A 19,915-nucleotide genomic window follows, 5' to 3' on the forward strand; every position below is an offset into this window, starting at 1 on the left:
TAATAACCGTATTATTTTTGACATTATTATGATTAATAAAAAATTATAAAAAATCTAAATAATACAATAAAAATAATAATAATAATACATTTTAGTACTTTTTTTTATAAATATATATTTATAAGGTATAAAATATATTGTACGTTATAAATGTACAGGTTAAAAATGATCCTAAAAATGAACAAACCTAAAATGTAGAAAACAAAAATGTAAAAGCATTTCTGAAAAGGTGTAATTTTCAAGTCATTAAAATAAAAATATATTCTTGGGCGGGGTTATACAGTAGAGCCCCTGAAAAATAATATTGCTATTTAAGAAAATCCTATTAACAGTCTCTCAGGGAGGTCTAAGAAATTGTTTTAGGTTAATACATACTAATAAAAACAAAAGAGAAGGGACACAAAGCATGGAAGCGGTTGCCATGGAGCGGCGTATCCACAGTAACTGTTGCCAAGGATACTCCACAAACTCCACCGGTGTCTTTGTGAGATGCTCCAGAGCTTTGGTCTCCACGAAGGACGACATGTGGTGACAACGAGCTGCCTCTACACACACACACACACACACACACACACACACACACACACACACACACACACACACACACACACACACACACACACACACACACACACACACACACACACACACACACACACACACACACACACACACACACACACACACACACACAAATATTGTTCAGCAATTGCCTTGGTTTCATCACGATTCCCATATTCTCTTTCTAAGGGATGGGAATGTGATGTAATCAACAGGAAGTTGGACAATTTCAGCTCTTTGATTTAAAGGGGCCATATTCTGCTCATTTTCAGGTTCATATCAATATGTAGTGTCTCTACTTTAAAGAGTCCTCTCCTGCTGATGTTCAGGTGTATATCAGTATGTAGTGTCTCTACTTTAAAGAGTCCTCTCCTGCTGATGTTCAGGTGTATATCAGTATGTAGTGTCTCTACTTTAAAGAGTCCTCTCCTGCTGATGTTCAGGTGTATATCAGTATGTAGTGTCTCTACTTTAAAGAGTCCTCTCCTGCTGATGTTCAGGTGTATATCAGTATGTTGTGTCTCTACTTTAAAGAGTCCTCTCCTGCTGATGTTCAGGTGTATATCAGTATGTAGTGTCTCTACTTTAAAGAGTCCTCTCCTGCTGATGTTCAGGTGTATATCAGTATGTAGTGTCTCTACTTTAAAGAGTCCTCTCCTGCTGATGTTCAGGTGTATATCAGTATGTAGTGTCTCTACTTTAAAGAGTCCTCTTCTGCTGATGTTCAGGTGTATATCAGTATGTTGTGTCTCTACTTTAAAGAGTCCTCTCCTGCTGATGTTCAGGTGTATATCAGTATGTAGTGTCTCTACTTTAAAGAGTCCTCTCCTGCTGATGTTCAGGTGTATATCAGTATGTAGTGTCTCTACTTTAAAAAGTCCTCTCCTGCTGATGTTCAGGTGTATATCAGTATGTAGTGTCTCTACTTTAAAGAGTCCTCTCCTGCTGATGTTCAGGTGTATATCAGTATGTCGTGTCTCTACTTTAAAGAGTCCTCTCCTGCTGATGTTCAGGTGTATATCAGTATGTAGTGTCTCTACTTTAAAGAGTCCTCTCCTGCTGATGTTCAGGTGTATATCAGTATGTTGTGTCTCTACTTTAAAGAGTCCTCTCCTGCTGATGTTCAGGTGTATATCAGTATGTTGTGTCTCTACTTTAAAGAGTCCTCTCCTGATGATGTTCAGGTGTATATCAGTATGTAGTGTCTCTACTTTAAAGAGTCCTCTCCTGCTGATGTTCAGGTGTATATCAGTATGTAGTGTCTCTACTTTAAAGAGTCCTCTCCTGATGATGTTCAGGTGTATATCAGTATGTAGTGTCTCTACTTTAAAGAGTCCTCTCCTGCTGATGTTCAGGTGTATATCAGTATGTAGTGTCTCTACTTTAAAGAGTCCTCTCCTGCTGATGTTCAGGTGTATATCAGTATGTAGTGTCTCTACTTTAAAGAGTCCTCTCCTGCTGATGTTCAGGTGTATATCAGTATGTAGTGTCTCTACTTTAAAGAGTCCTCTTCTGCTGATGTTCAGGTGTATATCAGTATGTTGTGTCTCTACTTTAAAGAGTCCTCTCCTGCTGATGTTCAGGTGTATATCAGTATGTAGTGTCTCTACTTTAAAGAGTCCTCTCCTGCTGATGTTCAGGTGTATATCAGTATGTAGTGTCTCTACTTTAAAAAGTCCTCTCCTGCTGATGTTCAGGTGTATATCAGTATGTAGTGTCTCTACTTTAAAGAGTCCTCTCCTGCTGATGTTCAGGTGTATATCAGTATGTCGTGTCTCTACTTTAAAGAGTCCTCTCCTGCTGATGTTCAGGTGTATATCAGTATGTAGTGTCTCTACTTTAAAGAGTCCTCTCCTGCTGATGTTCAGGTGTATATCAGTATGTTGTGTCTCTACTTTAAAGAGTCCTCTCCTGCTGATGTTCAGGTGTATATCAGTATGTTGTGTCTCTACTTTAAAGAGTCCTCTCCTGATGATGTTCAGGTGTATATCAGTATGTAGTGTCTCTACTTTAAAGAGTCCTCTCCTGCTGATGTTCAGGTGTATATCAGTATGTAGTGTCTCTACTTTAAAGAGTCCTCTCCTGATGATGTTCAGGTGTATATCAGTATGTAGTGTCTCTACTTTAAAGAGTCCTCTCCTGCTGATGTTCAGGTGTATATCAGTATGTAGTGTCTCTACTTTAAAGAGTCCTCTCCTGCTGATGTTCAGGTGTATATCAGTATGTAGTGTCTCTACTTTAAAGAGTCCTCTCCTGCTGATGTTCAGGTGTATATCAGTATGTAGTGTCTCTACTTTAAAGAGTCCTCTCCTGCTGATGTGCAGGTGTATATCAGTATGTAGTGTCTCTACTTTAAAGAGTCCTCTCCTGCTGATGTTCAGGTGTATATCAGTATGTAGTGTCTCTACTTTAAAGAGTCCTCTCCTGCTGATGTTCAGGTGTATATCAGTATGTAGTGTCTCTACTTTAAAGAGTCCTCTCCTGCTGATGTTCAGGTGGATATCAGTATGTAGTGTCTCTACTGGGACATGTCTCCGTGCTTTAATGTTCAAAAAGCTCTTTATTTTTCTCATACTGCCTGTGCTGCAGCACCTCTTTCACCCTCTGTCTGAAACCAGAGCCCAGTTTGCTCTGATTGGTTAGCTGGCCGGCTATTTACATGCACACAAACCTACAGGAAAGGAAACACTCCAAAGAGCATAATAGGGCCTTTTTAAGTTTATAGTATGTTTCTCTGTTGGAGAAGCCTTACGGACCGTCCACACAGCAGCGTTAAAAAAATCTTCTAACGCTTCTGCCCATTCACTTTGAATGGGGTGACGTCACTTTGCCTCACTTTTCGCCGAACTGCATTGTGGGCAGGCGAGCGGAGATTTTCTGGATTTTCAGGATTCAAAGTTGAGCAATGTTCAACTTTTGAAGCTGAGGTGGAAGCGTCAGCCAATCAAATCCTGTGTATGCAAATCTGACCGTTCAAGCGCTAGCCAATCAAACCGCGTGTATGCTGGGAGAGACATACCGCAGGTCATTTCCTCATATTCCAAAAAATGGAGGAGAAATTAGCGGTAGGGAATCACCCGGTGCTTTATGACCAGTCCCTATTTACCTACCGGGATACAAACCGGAGGAGCCAGGCATGGAGGGAGGTGGCAGAGACAGTGGTAGGTTTTCGCCTGTTTGGGGAGTTTATATCCAGTTTACTTCGGGCTTTTTTGCTTCGTATGTCGGGGGCGGGAGATTCATGTGATTGGTTGTTGGTCGCCTTGCTCGCAAAAAATCCCCAAGCTTCAGATACGCCCACCTCCAAGATTTTTTTTAACGCTGCTGTGTGGACGCTCCGTTAGGATGTTCATGCTTAAACTACACTGTGTGCATATGACAATAAAGCCTTTAAATCTTTGAATCAATGGGTTCATACAGAGAAACAGCTGCTGTGTGATTGTACATTCATATCAAAGATTATTCTCAAGGTGTGAAATGTTGATCCTCTGCAGATAGAGCTGAAGCATGAAATCCAGCTTTGTGGGAGAACTGTCTCATGAATTGTGTTGCAGAGAAAGTGTAAATCAATGTGTGTATGATCAGCTTTTCTCACTCTTTGAAGCTTCGAAGGAGTTGAACTTGGTTGGCTGGACGTAGTTCACCAGCGTGGACATCTCCTCGGTGGCCACGGCCTCGCGCTCTGCTGAGCCCTGACACAGATACACAGGAAAAACAAGTTAAAGAGGGACATTTCTGTTGGGAAAATACTGAATGTACTGTTTCTATATCAGAGTAGCACATGATAACAGACCCCCTACGTAACTGTGTACATAACCAGATGTATGATTACATGGATGACGCTCATGAGACACTGTTTTAGACATATGATAGCTATGTTCCAACGATTAACATGATGACTCAGCCCCTAGGGAGATAGACATATGACTGTGATGTTTATTGCTTACGCAGGCCTAAACTAATCTGAACTAATGCCAGAATACTGCTTTGAACCAGTACACATGTGTAACACCCTCTCTTGTATATAAGCATGTCAAGGACACTATTCGGGGACTATTTGTCCCATGCAACTCTGTGTGTGATGACTACTTTCTTGCAAGGATAATAAATACATGTATCCTGATATTGAAGCTCAAGCTTTACATTTAAATCTGTGGTTAAATGGTCTGATTGATGCATGTACTTGGGTAATGTTGGAAGTGAAGTTTCAGCAGATTGATTTGGTCCAACAAATTGTGGTCAGGAATTTTTGAACACTTAAAAAGTACAGCATTATCATTATCTGACAGAAATACAAACACAAAAACAAGAGTGAACAGAATTACAATGACATTTCCACACCTCCTCAAACCTCATTTTCTTGGTATTATTAGCTTTTATGAAATATCTCAAAGTAGGGTTTTGTGAGATTAAGATGAAAAGTTTCCCTAAAAAATACATATAATTGATCTGTTCATTTACAGCACATGTGTCAAACTCAAGGCCCGGGGGCCAAATCAGGCCCTTGGTGGATTTAATTTCGGCCCGCAGGATAATTTCTAATTACTATTAGATCTGGCCCGCCGGTATATTGCACGCACACCTTCACTCCATCCTGAGGGTCTCCTCAGCTCAGAGCCTGAGCCCAAACATTGATGAACTTGCACCCAAGATGAGATGCCAAGTATCTGGCTTGAACTAGCATCACAGAGCAGCACACTGAGTTTACATGGATGTTTCCTTCTGCACTTTTTTTCTTGAGACAACAGGGCATGTTTGGTTTTTTCTTTGAGGGAAATAGTTTTGTTGAAGCTGTTGTTGGCCTGTGGAAAAATGTAATCATAAGAAATGACTCGGGAAAAGCTGCAGATAGAGACATAAGAAATGAATGCAACTGATTATTTAATGTTTAATGTTGTTTTTATAGGCAATAATTTAAGCTTTGTTAGTTCCAGGTTTAATATGTGCAATAAGTTCATTTCAATACGTTTTGCAATAAACATTGAACCAGTCCGGCCCTCGACTAGTACCCATTTTTAAATTTTGGCCCACTGTGTATTTGAGTTTGACCCCCCTGATTTATATCATTAAAATGAAAGCTTAATCTTAAACTAGGTTTTCTAAAAAGTAATTGCAAAGTAGACCAACACTACAAACATTTAATAAAAGGTTGTCTAGTGAAGAGTGACAATTTAAAAACACTAAATAATACAATCTCTACCTCATATTAATATTTTGTTTTATACATATATCGGTACCTAATTGTTTGAATTACGGTAGGAATTCTATTCACATGACTTGGTCTACTTTTATCTTCTTTTTTTAAACTTTATTTGTATTTATTTGTTATTTTGTGTAAAGGAATAATGTGCAGCGAAACAGGTGAATGGATACACAGCTATAGAGGACAGCAATGATTGGTGTATTTTTATGTAAACAAAATGATTACAAGTAAATGATCATAGCTTGTAAGAGCTCAGACCCACTGAAACATTTAGGACAAGAAAAAGAAAATAACATTACACATTAAGAACAAACAACAACAGCAAAAATAACGAACACACACAACAGGAAATAGCAAGTGTTAACAACAACATTTACAGTACATAAAACAACAATGGCATAAAAAATGAACAATGAAAATCAACAATATTTATTGACATTCAGTGAGGGCGAGCGGCCCTCCGCCTCACTGACCTTTTTACCATCATCATCTTCATCATCATCCTCTTCCTCACTCTCAGCCTCCATCTCTGTTAAAATTAAAGTTAAACAAGTCTTCATCCTCATCGACTCTTCATCCACTCTTCTTCGTTTGTACACATCAAACAGCTGTAAACCTGACCCTGTGTGTTCGGCTTAAAGAGGGAATAAAACACCGTCATACACACACTCCACTTTATCAAAGTAACCGGAGAAGATTATCGTAAAAATAATTTGCACTTGACTTGCAATTTGTTGTTGTTTGTTTGAACAATAACGTGGAGTCCTGCCTGTGGAAATATATGTTTGTTTGATGAAATCCGTATTCAATTTACATAAAGGCTTTCCAAAACACATTTTCACATCGCACCGGTGAGACAAGAGGCGCGTTCACACCGCAGTACTTTTCCCACTTTAGTTCTGATATAGTTCCGAAGTGTTGCGTTCACACCAAACAAATCCGGAACTCAAATGAGTTCATGAGAACCTTTTTACCCCCTTTTCCGTCCCTGCTAGAGGGTTATGGCTAGAAAGGATCCGTCTTGTGTACAACTCTCGCGAGAGTTTGCAAGTCACGTGGCTGAATGTTTACGTTTGGCAGGCAGCCTTTCAGTTACGATCGTTAACATCAGTGGGCCACAGCAAATTATGGTGAGAAGCTAAACTATCTATTAATTATGTCAATTTAAAATAAAAAGGGATAGGGTTAGGCTTAGGGTAAGATATTGAGTAAGAACATGTTTTTATGAACCACACAGCTTCCGGTCTTCCAAGACCCGACCGGACAAAAAGACGTGGTGCAGGCACGAAACACACTACCAATAGAAATACATTGCTTTTAAAATCGTTCTGTGTGACACGAAAAAAATGCGAAAATCGTGATGGTGAACATGAATCAATAGATTAAATTAATTTCGTGACTATAACACGAAATGCCGTGAGACTGGGTTGGTATGTTGCATGATGTTACTGCTGTAGATGTGTTTCCGAGCCGCTCCGATTACAACGAGAGTTACAACGAGAACGTGACGTCATATTTACACAAGACGGATCCTTTCTAGCCATAACCCTGCTCAACACACTCTCACTCCCTAAGCGTCCAGGAGCGACGCTTGGTCAGGGTCCCGTGGCGTCCAGTTGTGACGCGCCGAGGCTCCTTCAGCTTCATAAACGGACGCAAAGAGCTTTCAACTGATTGCAATGTATTCCCATCGGCGGCGGTATTTGACGCTTAGGGAAGCACGGCATTCGTTTCTGTCGGAGGCTGTTAAAGGCAATGTGAGCGTCCATTCCCATTGGATAACGGAGAATTGTACACCCGGAAGTAAGTATTCCCCTTACTGTCGATTGATTTGACAGAGATATCTCCACTACTCATCAACTCAAAAACACCAGATTATCCTTGTTAATTAAACGACATTGATAGGTTTAGTGTGTGTACGATGCTTTTGTCACGTTTTCCCCTTCAATTCTGAGAAACAAGTAGTTTTCTATGAGTTTTGGATGGCCGAAGGCATTACATTACCCACAATCCTCTGTAGCAACCATAGACTGTATAAACAAATTAAATAATACATTATTCCGAGTGTGCTTGCTTTTTTCTTTGAAAGTCATCACATAACGGCATTGTAATACACGTTTCGGCTGCATTAAATATGACATATCTGCCGTAGTTAACTCTATTTACAGAGCCCTGATGAGAACACTTCTAGACAAACAGGAACTGCAGCCAAAACTGAAAACTTGACGTGGATCTTAAATATATAAGCAATTAAACAACATCTTACATTTCTTTTCACACAATACGTCTCCTTGCAGTATCAACACTAATTCGGCTGACTTTTATATTTGATCCAATTGGTAGATAGGCTGTATTTACGCCATAACGGTGCACAGCTGATAGAAAGGCACATCTAGTGGTTAAAGCACGTTATTGCATTTTATAATTGTATTATTAGATATTAATAGGAGGATGTGCAAAACAGACAAACTAATAAGGCTTTATTTAAACATAAAAGAATACTTTAGGTTAAGGTCTTCTTTTGAATAAGAAAAAAGCTTTGGGGGTATAGAAGATGAATATGGAGGGATGAAACCCTCTTTGATGGTCACACATGCAGAGCACACAGCACACACAGTGACATTTGTATTACAGATAAATATTAAGCCTGACAAAGTACTTAACGTCTAATATATTGCTTTCCTGCAATGTTAACTATGTTGAAGCACTTATTTTAACTGATATTATACATATGTATTATACTCTTATAAGATGTATGTAAATAGTATAAGAAATGTGCAGAATATGACAATGTAATGGTGGAGGTACACACATATTGATAGATGTCTTGTAATGCACTGTTTAGGAATCTGCGACCCAAGTTTTTCATTCAATGCATAATAATATAATATGTCAATAAACCTTAGAAAATGTTGAAATCTTGAAAGGGATGTGCAAAATAGTCATTATATACAGTCTTTAATGAACTATTAGTAGAGAATAACGACGAGTAAAGAATATACTTTATAGGGATCCTATTAATATCTAATAATACAATTATAAAATGCAATAATGTGCTTTAACCAGTAGGTGTCCCTTTCTATCAGCTGTGCACCGTTATGGTGTAAATACAGCCTATCTACCAATTGGATCAAATATAAAAGTCAGCCGAATTAGTATTGATACTGCAAGGAGACGTATTGTGTGAAAAGAAATGTAAGATGTGGTTTAATTGCTTATATATTTAAGATCCACGTCAAGTTTTCAGTTTTGGCTGCAGTTCCTGTTTGTCTAGAAGTCTTGTCATCAGGGCTCTATAAATAGAGTTAACTACGGCAGATATGTCATATTTAATGCAGCCAAAACGTGTATTACAATGCCGTTATGTGATGACTTTCAAAGAGAAAAGCAAGCGCACTCGGAATAATGTATTATTTAATTGTATTATACAGTCTATGGTTGCTACAGAGGATTGTGGGTAATGTAATGTCTTCGGCCATCCAAAACTCATAGAAAACGACTTGTTTCTCAGAATTGAAGGGGAAAACGTGACAAAAGCATTGTTCACACACTAAAACCGTCGTTTAATTAACAACGATACAGTAATCTGGTGTTTTTGAGTTGATGAGTAGTGGAGATATCACTGTCAAATCAATCGACAGTAAGGCGAATACTTACTTCCGGGTGTACAATTCTCCGTTGTCCAATGGGAATGGACGCTCACATTGCCTTTAACAGCCTCCGACACAAACGAATGCCGTGCTGGAAAAGGTTCCTATTTCTGATTGGCTGGGCGGATTGCAAACCACGCCCCGTAAAACTCAAAAAAAGTTTCCTCGCATTAGCATTATTAGCATTATTAGCATTAGCCCAGCGCACAAACACAGAGAGACTAACTTTTGGCAACACAAAAGAAAACATGGGAGCGGTGGAGATGAGGAGGTGTCGGCGTTCTGGCGATTTACTCGGAAGGCTTCAGTAGAAGCTGCTGGGAGTCCCAGCAGCTTCTACTGAAGCCAGTCCCCAACTCCGGGGACTTCCGGCCGGGGACTTCGGGTGGCAGTATACGCCGTGAAGTGGTTTGCGGCCTGCCAGTAAACCCAAAGCAGAAGAAGAAGAAGTGACGTCAGCGTCTTCATTTGCCTAATCTTCCCTCAGGGAACTTATTCCGGTGGGAACGCGATCTGTACTTAGTTCATGAGAACTAAAGAGTTCTCATGAACTAAGTTCTGATGAACCTTTGTGGGAAAAGTACTGCGGTGTGAAAGCGCCTAAGGTCAACAATTGGGTTAAGAATAAATACAATGAATGGGAAAAATTAAGGTACAAGAAAACAGCTGATCAAATATCTTTAAATCATAATCCAGACACTACATGGCAGGGATCAATTATAATAGGAATGCGTCATTTAGATTTTTAGCTCATATGGATAATTACCTGCTTTGGATACTAATAAAAAAACTTATTATTCACAACTTTTCTTTGTGCAAACCAAATCTAACTGACATCACTATTGTAAACGCTTTTATTTCATTCATTGTTTCTAGTAAAGTAGAGAAATATTGCATTTGTCCAAGGATCATTTGACATGGCCTAAAAACCGTTCTTTTAAAAAAAGCCTTTGACTGAACTTGTGTTTCTATTACGCCTCTTGTAGCACTTTGGGATTACTTTTAGCAATGAAAGCTGCTTTACAAATAAAATGTATTGTTATTATTATTATTGACTGCAGGGGCTGGAATCAAAACCTTACGATCGAAAGATGACTCCCTCACAGCCACAGCAACAAGTGTGAATGTTTGAGATGTTTTATCTGCAAGAATCAACATTTTCTATTATAATAAACATTATAATAATTCCTGTGCGGACAAAAACAAACAAAATATTTGTTGTGTGGACTGGTGGTTGGAGAGGTTCCAGCTCACCAGTTTCAAAGTATCTTTGAGCAAGGCACTGAACCCCTAACTCCTCTCTGGCGTCGAAAACAGTAGCACCTTCACTCTGACGCCTCTCCATCAATGCATGTGTTTGTTTGCATTTGAACCATTTTGCAGCTCTGAAAAATCCCGGATCCTTCCACCCTGTTTTGTGTTTTCCTACAAAGACTGTGAGTGTGTGGCAGCAGATTTCAGATGGATCTAAAGGCTGAAGGAGTCCTTTTGTCTTGTGTCTTTCTTACCTCCCGTGTTGTTGCTAGGAGACGCTGATTCGTGGCTCAGATTGGCTGCAAGGTCCGTCAGTCGTTTGGTGTCCGTGTTAGCCGAGGGTTTGTGGGATTTCTTGTTTTTGACGAGAATTTTTCCCATCAGTTCCTGAGGACTGGGCAGAGGGACGCCTGCCTCCAGCTACACACACACACACACACATGCACACGCACACGCACACGCACACACACACACACACACACACACACACACACACACACACACACACACACACACACACACACACACAATGCAGATGATTAGTCAAAACCATACAGGTGGTTAGCTAAAAACATGATTTTCCAAGAGTAATGAAATGCATTATGCCACATTCTTCCTGTGTGTGTTACTTACAGGGTATTTGTCCAGAGGGTCGATCAGCAGCGCATCCCCGAAAATAGATTGACAGTATTCAGCCATTTTAGCCTGCTGCTTCGAACTGTTGGTGACATAAGGATAAGATGGATAGATACATAGTTAGAAAGATACATGGATAGAAATCTTACATTTGAATCCATCTCTTTTTTTTTTTTTTTTAACAACTTTATTTTTCAGTTTTTCACAAATACAGTATGTCCAATATTTATGACAAAAAGTTGCAAACCCCCCAAATCCCACCCCCCTCCCCCTCCAGGTGGTATTCCCCAGTGAATAGACAAACATACGACAAAAATAAGTGAATGGTCATAGAAATAAAATATAAAAAATATATAAATACAGGTAAAAAAGAAATGAAAACAAATAAAAATAGAAATAGACCAAAATAAACACATACAACAAAAATAATGACGATAATAGACAGTATACGAGTAAATAATCAGATATAAAACATCACACACATAACCCAAACAAACATTTTAGTTTATGCTATTCTTATTGCCAGTCTTCTAAACCCTTAGTGTGACAAGGTACGTAACAACTTCAAGCCCACAACTAAGGACCCCAGAGTGTCCAGGTCAATAGTCAAAGAAAAATGCACAGTGAATCAGGTGAGGGAAAGGCCTCTAACATGGGTAATTTGAATCCATCTCTTGGATAAATCAGAAGTAAATAATGAGATTCTCACGAGTCCACGTGGTTTTCAAAGGAGAGAATGACGGGGAAAGGTGAGGTCTTGAAGGCACACTCTGCAATCGCTTCAAGCACTTCCTGAAAAATAAAAACACAACACAATTAGCAAAACACGTAGAGCATTTTTAGCGTATACCTAAAAAACGAAAACTAACCAAATGTGCAAGTCAGGCCACTTAGGTAAAGGAGAACATGGAAAGTTTTCAATTTGCCTTTAAAATACTCAATTCTGAACATATCTAATGCAAATTGAGTACATATTCCATAACACCATACAAATGAAAAGCAGGTTCACAAACTCTGGAAGAACAGAAGATCTGTTCCAGGAAATCAAAGAGGTTGGAAAACATTGGTCATTTGGACTCTCCCACTGTTTTCTTTGTGGAGACCTTGTGATGCCAACTTCAGGATCCACCACAGAGATACTGCACCATCTCTCACACACACACACACACCTTGAAGGGTATCTCCGAGGTCATGGTGAAGCCGTGTGTGATGACCGGTTCCTCCTCCGCCGTCCGTCCTTTCCAGACGTCTAACTCCACGCAGCGGCACCCGGCCAGCAGAACCTGCCTGTACATCTCCACCGAGGAGCTGCCGGCCAGCTGACCCGCTGACACACACCAGGAGATTCATTTTATTCATCCCAAATAAAGATGTCGTTTTGTTACAGTAGCATAGGCATTACACATGAGTTAAATATACAATGATGTGGCACCTGCTTTGAATCTTACATATATATTTTGTATCTGTTATATAAAAAAGATAGCTTCTAGAATATGTATAGGAAGTCCAAATGTGGCTTTTTTTGTTTTTAAGATTATATTATATTAACTTGACTGATCCCAAATCAATTGTTTTGTTACAATAGTATGTGAACAAGATATAGCCTATACATTGAAAATAAAATATTATAAAAAATTAATATCAACATGTTATATATACCTATCAACAGTAGGACGATATAGAGTACAATTTATAAGAGTAAGAATACACTGTAAATAATATATATATTTGAAAATAAAACTGTGTGTGTGTGTGTGTGTGTGTGTGTGTGTGTGTGTGTGTGTGTGTGTGTGTGTGTGTGTGTGTGTGTGTGTGTGTGTGTGTGTGTACCTGTCAGGTATGTGTTGTGTGAGGAGTTGATGATGTAGTGTGACAGGGGGAAGCTCATGTCTTCAGACTGATCCAGTTTCTCCGGAGGGATGATCCCGTTCTCATCGCTGGAGAGATAACTGGAGAGGGCCTGCAGGGAGATCACGCCTACACACACACACACGCACACGCACACACACACACACACACACACACACACACACACACACACACACACACACACACACACACACACACACACACACACACACACACAGTTTGAATATTTTATAGCCTCTTGTTATAATATCTTTTAGACATATTTTTGTTTTTGATTTGTAAGTATTTACTATGAAACTTGACAGAAACACTCAGTCACATGTCCTGATATTTAAATATAATGGTGTGTGTACATGTCTGATATCTAAATAAGATGGTGTGTGTACCTTTCTTCAGCTGGTCCTGGTCCTGCTGGTGTCTCTCCATCACAGAGTGAGTCTGTGCAGGCCGGAGGGGGGGGTAGAGGATCTCATTGAGGCGGGGGTCTCTCTGTTTGTTGTTGATGAAGTCGGTCATCTGATCCAGAGTCAGCGTCCTGTCACCCCACCCTCTGCAGGACACACACAGACAGCGTATTATGGGATGTCTACACTACAGAACCTCAAAACAGCTTCAATATTCTAAATAGTAAAGCAGTAATTGTATAATAACTTGCGCAACAGAAACAAATATATATTTTTGATAATAGGTTGACTGTTAATGTAATTTTTCATGCAAAAAGATGTGGAAAAAGCTGTTTTCAGTCCCTCAAATGTGGAGATGTCCTTCTTTTATCTGTTTTCTATCCTATTTAACTAAATATCCTATGATTTAGACTGATAATAAAACACATGTTAAGATATTGGATGCTGAAAAACTGCAATGGACATTTTTTTAATACTATTACAATACAAATATGTTTTATACTGATTTATCTAGAAATGAATGTGCAGATTAATCTAATAAATCTAATTGTTGATTGCAGCCCTAATGAAGACGTTTTCAGTTTGAAACAGAGCAAAGTTGTTATATTTTGAATCATAATGAAGTTAATCTCTTTGTGTTTTTGATTTGTTCTGACAAAATGTAAAAGTGAAGGATGAATAGTTAGTTCTTGGACCTTATGGGTATAGGTATTTGCCTATTTAAAAACATGTTATGGACTCAATAGTTGCATATATCCCAGTGAATGATATGCATTTGCTGAACATAGAGAAATAAGAGTTAATACTGTAGTTTACACTTCAAAGTTACAGAGACATCCTCTCTTTAATCCCTGTGTATGTGCACAAGTGGGACAGAAGATGAATCATTATTCATCATCCTTCACATATCAAAGAAATTACCCTGAAGCAAATAACAACACACTTGAAAAGCATGAAAGCTTGTGTAACAGTAATACGTATTTGAGCTGCTCAGAGGTCAGTGGATCAGTACATCTAAAGAGGACATAGTCTGCTCATTCTGAGGCTCATAATGTGTATGTAGTGTCTCTCCTGGGACATGTCTCCATGCTTTCATGTTCAAAAAGCTCTTCAGTTTTCTCATACTGCCTGTGCTGCAGCACCTCTTTTCACCCTCTGTCTGAAACCAGAGCTCAGTCTGCTCTGATTGGTTAGCTGGCCGGCTCTGTTGTGATTGGTCAACACGCTTAGAGATGTCCCGCCCCTTAGCCAAACACTTACAATGTGTTGGAGCGCTAGCCAATAGAAGCTTTTACATGTTACGTATTGATGTCACTATGTTACGATATAAACAAAGGAGTCCAATGGAGGTATTTAAGGCAAGGGGACATTTTAAGCTTTGCAGACCATTAACATGCACACAAACCTATTTAACACACTACAGGAAAGGCATAATACAGTAGGGCCTCTTGGAGATATAAACGTACTGCAGTTTGAAGATGCTGCTGAGCTCAGGACGAGGACACAGGCTCTCCAAAAAGCTCCTGTAGATTTCCGGCGTGAAGTCCTCCAGTTTGATGCTGTCCCCCTGTCAGATATATAGGACACGGACATTAACATCAGCACATTTTTTAATTAGCAAGAACTGGAGCTATCGGTGTGTCAGCTTCACTGTGTTTCATCCTCTCTCTCCCTCCTGTGAAAAACATGTTTTAAACCATGAAAATAATCAAACATTTCTCACCATCTTTGATTTATTTCTGCTCTTATAAAACTATGCTTTCACAGGAATATTAAATGTGAGATTCAGTGTGAAGTGAGTTTTTCCACTTTTCACTGGTTGCTTTAAAACTTGATGACCCAGATATTTTATTCTCCACTCCATGCACTGTGAGTCATTCTGGACCCAAAGCATCAGATAAAGAACTCGATATATAGAATATAAAATGGAGAAAAAAGAAGGCTAGACTTGAAAGAGACAGAGCTTGAGGTCAAATATATTTTTTCTCTTCCTCTCAGAGAGAAGTACCTGAGTGCCAGCCATGATGAGAGCTGTTTGAATCACCTAGACCACACATGTCAAACTCAAGGCCCGGGGGCCAAATCAGGCCCTTGGTGGATTTAATTTCGGCCCGCAGGATAATTTCTAATTACTATTAGATCTGGCCCGCCGGTATATTGCACGCACACCTTCACTCCATCCTGAGGGTTTCCTCAGCTCAGAGCCTGACCCCAAACATTGATGAACTTGCACCCAAGATGAGATGCCAAGTATCTGGCTTGAGCTAGCATCACAGAGCAGCACACTGAGTTTCAATGGATGTTTCCTTCTGCACTTTCTTTCTTGAGACAACAGGGCATGTTTGTGTTTCTTTGAGGGAAATCGTTTTGTTGAAGCTGTTGTTGGCCTGTGGAAAAATGTAATCATAAGAAATGACTCCGGAAAAGCTGCAGATAGAGCCATAAGAAATGAATGCAGCTGATTATATATATATATAAAATATAGGCAATAATTTAAGCTTTGTTAGTTCCAGGTTTAATATGTGCAATAAGTTCATTTCAATAAGTTTTGCAATAAACATTGAACCAGTCCGGCCCTCCACTAGTACCGATTTTTTAATTTTGGCCCACAGTGTATTTGAGTTTGACACCCCTGGTCTAGACGGTAGGAAAGGAGCTTCAATACTTTGTTTATCATCTCCTTTACCGTAGGATACACTGGACCATCCTTTACGAATGGAAAGGAGCTAATGCTGTCCCACAATTCTTTGGTGCGCAACATTCAAAGTGGCCATTTACAGAAACAACCGATCCTGACCCATGTTAGGCCATTTTTAGCTATAGTGCTATTTTTATTTTCAACAATATGTTAAACTTAAAGGACAACTACGTTACACTAATTACTTTAAAATGATCTAATAACGTTTCACAGTGTTTACTGAGTTGTGAGGTGTTTCTTAAGATGTTCCTTTTAATTCAACACATTTGGATGGTGATATAAGTAGAGGAGTAGGCCTGACAAGTTATTCATACAGTATATTGAATATGAAGTAAAATAAATTCAGATATTCTCATACAATCAAACTAATCCTGATTCATGTTTATGTTAATACTTGTGGAGGGGAGGGTGAGGAACTATTTCCTTCCACTTTCCTTTTTTTAATCTGAATTCAAACCTTGGTAATGAAGTCATATGATTTAAAAAACTTGATGAAACAACCTGGGGTGAATTATCTACGTACTTTTAGTCCATCTACATAATATAGTTCCCAAAAGCAGATTCATTAACATCCTCCATCCTGTCCTGATGGAATCTCCTTCACATCCTTTCCTTAACCCATGATGTTTTTACACATAGGTAAGGGAAAAGTGGTAAGGAAGAAACATAGGGACTTATGTGTATCCACAGTTTTCTGCTGAAAATAACATTAAAGAAACGTATTGAAGTGTTTACCCGTCCGTAGGGCAGCTTGCAGTTCTCCAGAGAGTTCTCTACTCTCTTTCTGTCTGAAGAAAACAGGCGAACAATGCTGCAAAACACAATGACAACACCACATTATCACCTCAGCCTTAAACACAACCTACGTTTTGTCTTCTTAAAATATCTCTGTGTTACAACCCCACATTTACTCCTCTAACTCCCTAAATGTCCTCCTGTCACTCCGCTAACTTTCTTTACCGTGCCCAAAAACGTTGCTCTTTTAAAATGTGACTTAAAAGAGGACGTATCAGGCAAATGTTCAGGTTCATATCAGTATGTAGTGTCTCTACTTTAAAGAGTCCTCTCCTGCTGATGTTCAGGTGTATATCAGTATGTAATGTCTCTACTTTAAAGAGTCCTCTCCTGCTGATGTTCAGGTGTATATCAGTATGTAGTGTCTCTACTTTAAAGAGTCCTCTCCTGCTGATGTTCAGGTGTATATCAGTATGTAGTGTCTCTACTTTAAAGAGTCCTCTCCTGCTGATGTTCAGGTGTATATCAGTATGTAATGTCTCTACTTTAAAGAGTCCTCTCCTGCTGATGTTCAGGTGTATATCAGTATGTAGTGTCTCTACTTTAAAGAGTCCTCTCCTGCTGATGTTCAGGTGTATATCAGAATGTAGTGTCTCTACTTTAAAGAGTCCTCTCCTGCTGATGTTCAGGTGTATATCAGTATGTAGTGTCTCTACTTTAAAGAGTCCTCTCCTGCTGATGTTCAGGTGTATATCAGTATGTAGTGTCTCTACTTTAAAGAGTCCTCTCCTGCTGATGTTCAGGTGTATATCAGTGTGTAGTGTCTCTACTTTAAAGAGTCCTCTCCTGCTGATGTTCAGGTGTATATCAGTATGTAGTGTCTCTAATTTAAAGAGTCCTCTCCTGCTGATGTTCAGGTGTATATCAGTATGTAATGTCTCTACTTTAAAGAGTCCTCGCCTGCTGATGTTCAGGTGTATATCAGTATGTAGTGTCTCTACTTTAAAGAGTCCTCTCCTGCTGATGTTCAGGTGTATATCAGTATGTAGTGTCTCTACTTTAAAGGGTCCTCTTCTGCTGATGTTCAGGTGTATATCAGTATGTAGTGTCTCTACTTTAAAGAGTCCTCTCCTGCTGATGTTCAGGTGTATATCAGTATGTAGTGTCTCTACTTTAAAGAGTACTCTCCTGCTGATGTTCAGGTGTATATCAGTATGTAGTGTCTCTACTTTAAAGAGTACTCTCCTGCTGATGTTCAGGTGTATATCAGTATGTAATGTCTCTACTTTAAAGAGTCCTCTCCTGCTGATGTTCAGGTGTATATCAGTATGTAGTGTCTCTACTTTAAAGAGTCCTCTCTTGCTGATGTTCAGCTGTATATCAGTATGTAATGTCTCTACTTTAAAGAGTCCTCGCCTGCTGATGTTCAGGTGTATATCACTATGTAGTGTCTCTACTTTAAAGAGTACTCTCCTGCTGATGTTCAGGTGTATATCAGTATGTAGTGTCTCTACTTTAAAGAGTCTTCTCCTGCTAATGTTCAGGTGTATATCAGTATGTAGTGTCTCTACTTTAAAGAGTCCTCTCCTGCTGATGTTCAGGTGTATATCAGTATGTAGTGTCTCTACTTTAAAGAGTCCTCTTCTGCTGATGTTCAGGTGTATATCAGTATGTAGTGTCTCTACTTTAGAGAGTACTCTCCTGCTGATGTTCAGGTGTATATCAGTATGTAGTGTCTCTACTTTAAAGAGTCCTCTCCTGCTGATGTTCAGGTGTATATCAGTATGTAGTGTCTCTACTTTAAAGAGTCCTCTCCTGCTGATGTTCAGGTGTATATCAGTATGTAGTGTCTCTACTTTAAAGAGTCCTCTCCTGCTGATGTTCAGGTGTATATCAGTGTGTAGTGTCTCTACTTTAAAGAGTCCTCTCCTGCTGATGTTCAGGTGTATATCAGTATGTAGTGTCTCTAATTTAAAGAGTCCTCTCCTGCTGATGTTCAGGTGTATATCAGTATGTAATGTCTCTACTTTAAAGAGTCCTTGCCTGCTGATGTTCAGGTGTATATCAGTATGTAGTGTCTCTACTTTAAAGAGTCCTCTCCTGCTGATGTTCAGGTGTATATCAGTATGTAGTGTCTCTACTTTAAAGGGTCCTCTTCTGCTGATGTTCAGGTGTATATCAGTATGTAGTGTCTCTACTTTAAAGAGTCCTCTCCTGCTGATGTTCAGGTGTATATCAGTATGTAGTGTCTCTACTTTAAAGAGTACTCTCCTGCTGATGTTCAGGTGTATATCAGTATGTAGTGTCTCTACTTTAAAGAGTACTCTCCTGCTGATGTTCAGGTGTATATCAGTATGTAATGTCTCTACTTTAAAGAGTCCTCTCCTGCTGATGTTCAGGTGTATATCAGTATGTAGTGTCTCTACTTTAAAGAGTCCTCTCTTGCTGATGTTCAGCTGTATATCAGTATGTAATGTCTCTACTTTAAAGAGTCCTCGCCTGCTGATGTTCAGGTGTATATCACTATGTAGTGTCTCTACTTTAAAGAGTACTCTCCTGCTGATGTTCAGGTGTATATCAGTATGTAGTGTCTCTACTTTAAAGAGTCTTCTCCTGCTAATGTTCAGGTGTATATCAGTATGTAGTGTCTCTACTTTAAAGAGTCCTCTCCTGCTGATGTTCAGGTGTATATCAGTATGTAGTGTCTCTACTTTAAAGGGTCCTCTTCTGCTGATGTTCAGGTGTATATCAGTATGTAGTGTCTCTACTTTAAAGAGTCCTCTCCTGCTGATGTTCAGGTGTATATCAGTATGTAGTGTCTCTACTTTAAAGAGTACTCTCCTGCTGATGTTCAGGTGTATATCAGTATGTAGTGTCTCTACTTTAAAGAGTACTCTCCTGCTGA

At 39.3% G+C, this 19,915-nt stretch overlaps 1 protein-coding gene across 1 annotated transcript in view; it reads right to left on the minus strand.

Moving 5' to 3' along the window:
- LOC117487187 (1-phosphatidylinositol 4,5-bisphosphate phosphodiesterase beta-1-like) overlaps positions 1-19,915 on the minus strand; it is a 44,138-nt gene that overhangs the window by 15,643 nt on the left and 8,580 nt on the right. The window contains exons 7-17 of the mRNA XM_034135845.1: positions 17,011-17,086; positions 15,044-15,144; positions 13,560-13,723; positions 13,135-13,281; positions 12,474-12,631; positions 12,014-12,096; positions 11,302-11,386; positions 10,923-11,088; positions 6,238-6,293; positions 4,157-4,253; positions 461-545 (exon numbers count right to left, since the gene is read on the minus strand). Coding sequence (XP_033991736.1) covers positions 461-545; positions 4,157-4,253; positions 6,238-6,293; positions 10,923-11,088; positions 11,302-11,386; positions 12,014-12,096; positions 12,474-12,631; positions 13,135-13,281; positions 13,560-13,723; positions 15,044-15,144; positions 17,011-17,086 — 1,218 coding nt within the window. The remainder of the gene's footprint in view (positions 1-460; positions 546-4,156; positions 4,254-6,237; positions 6,294-10,922; positions 11,089-11,301; positions 11,387-12,013; positions 12,097-12,473; positions 12,632-13,134; positions 13,282-13,559; positions 13,724-15,043; positions 15,145-17,010; positions 17,087-19,915) is intronic.

Source organism: Trematomus bernacchii, unplaced genomic scaffold (assembly GCF_902827165.1).
Source record: "Trematomus bernacchii unplaced genomic scaffold, fTreBer1.1, whole genome shotgun sequence".
Lineage (NCBI taxonomy): Eukaryota > Metazoa > Chordata > Actinopteri > Perciformes > Nototheniidae > Trematomus > Trematomus bernacchii.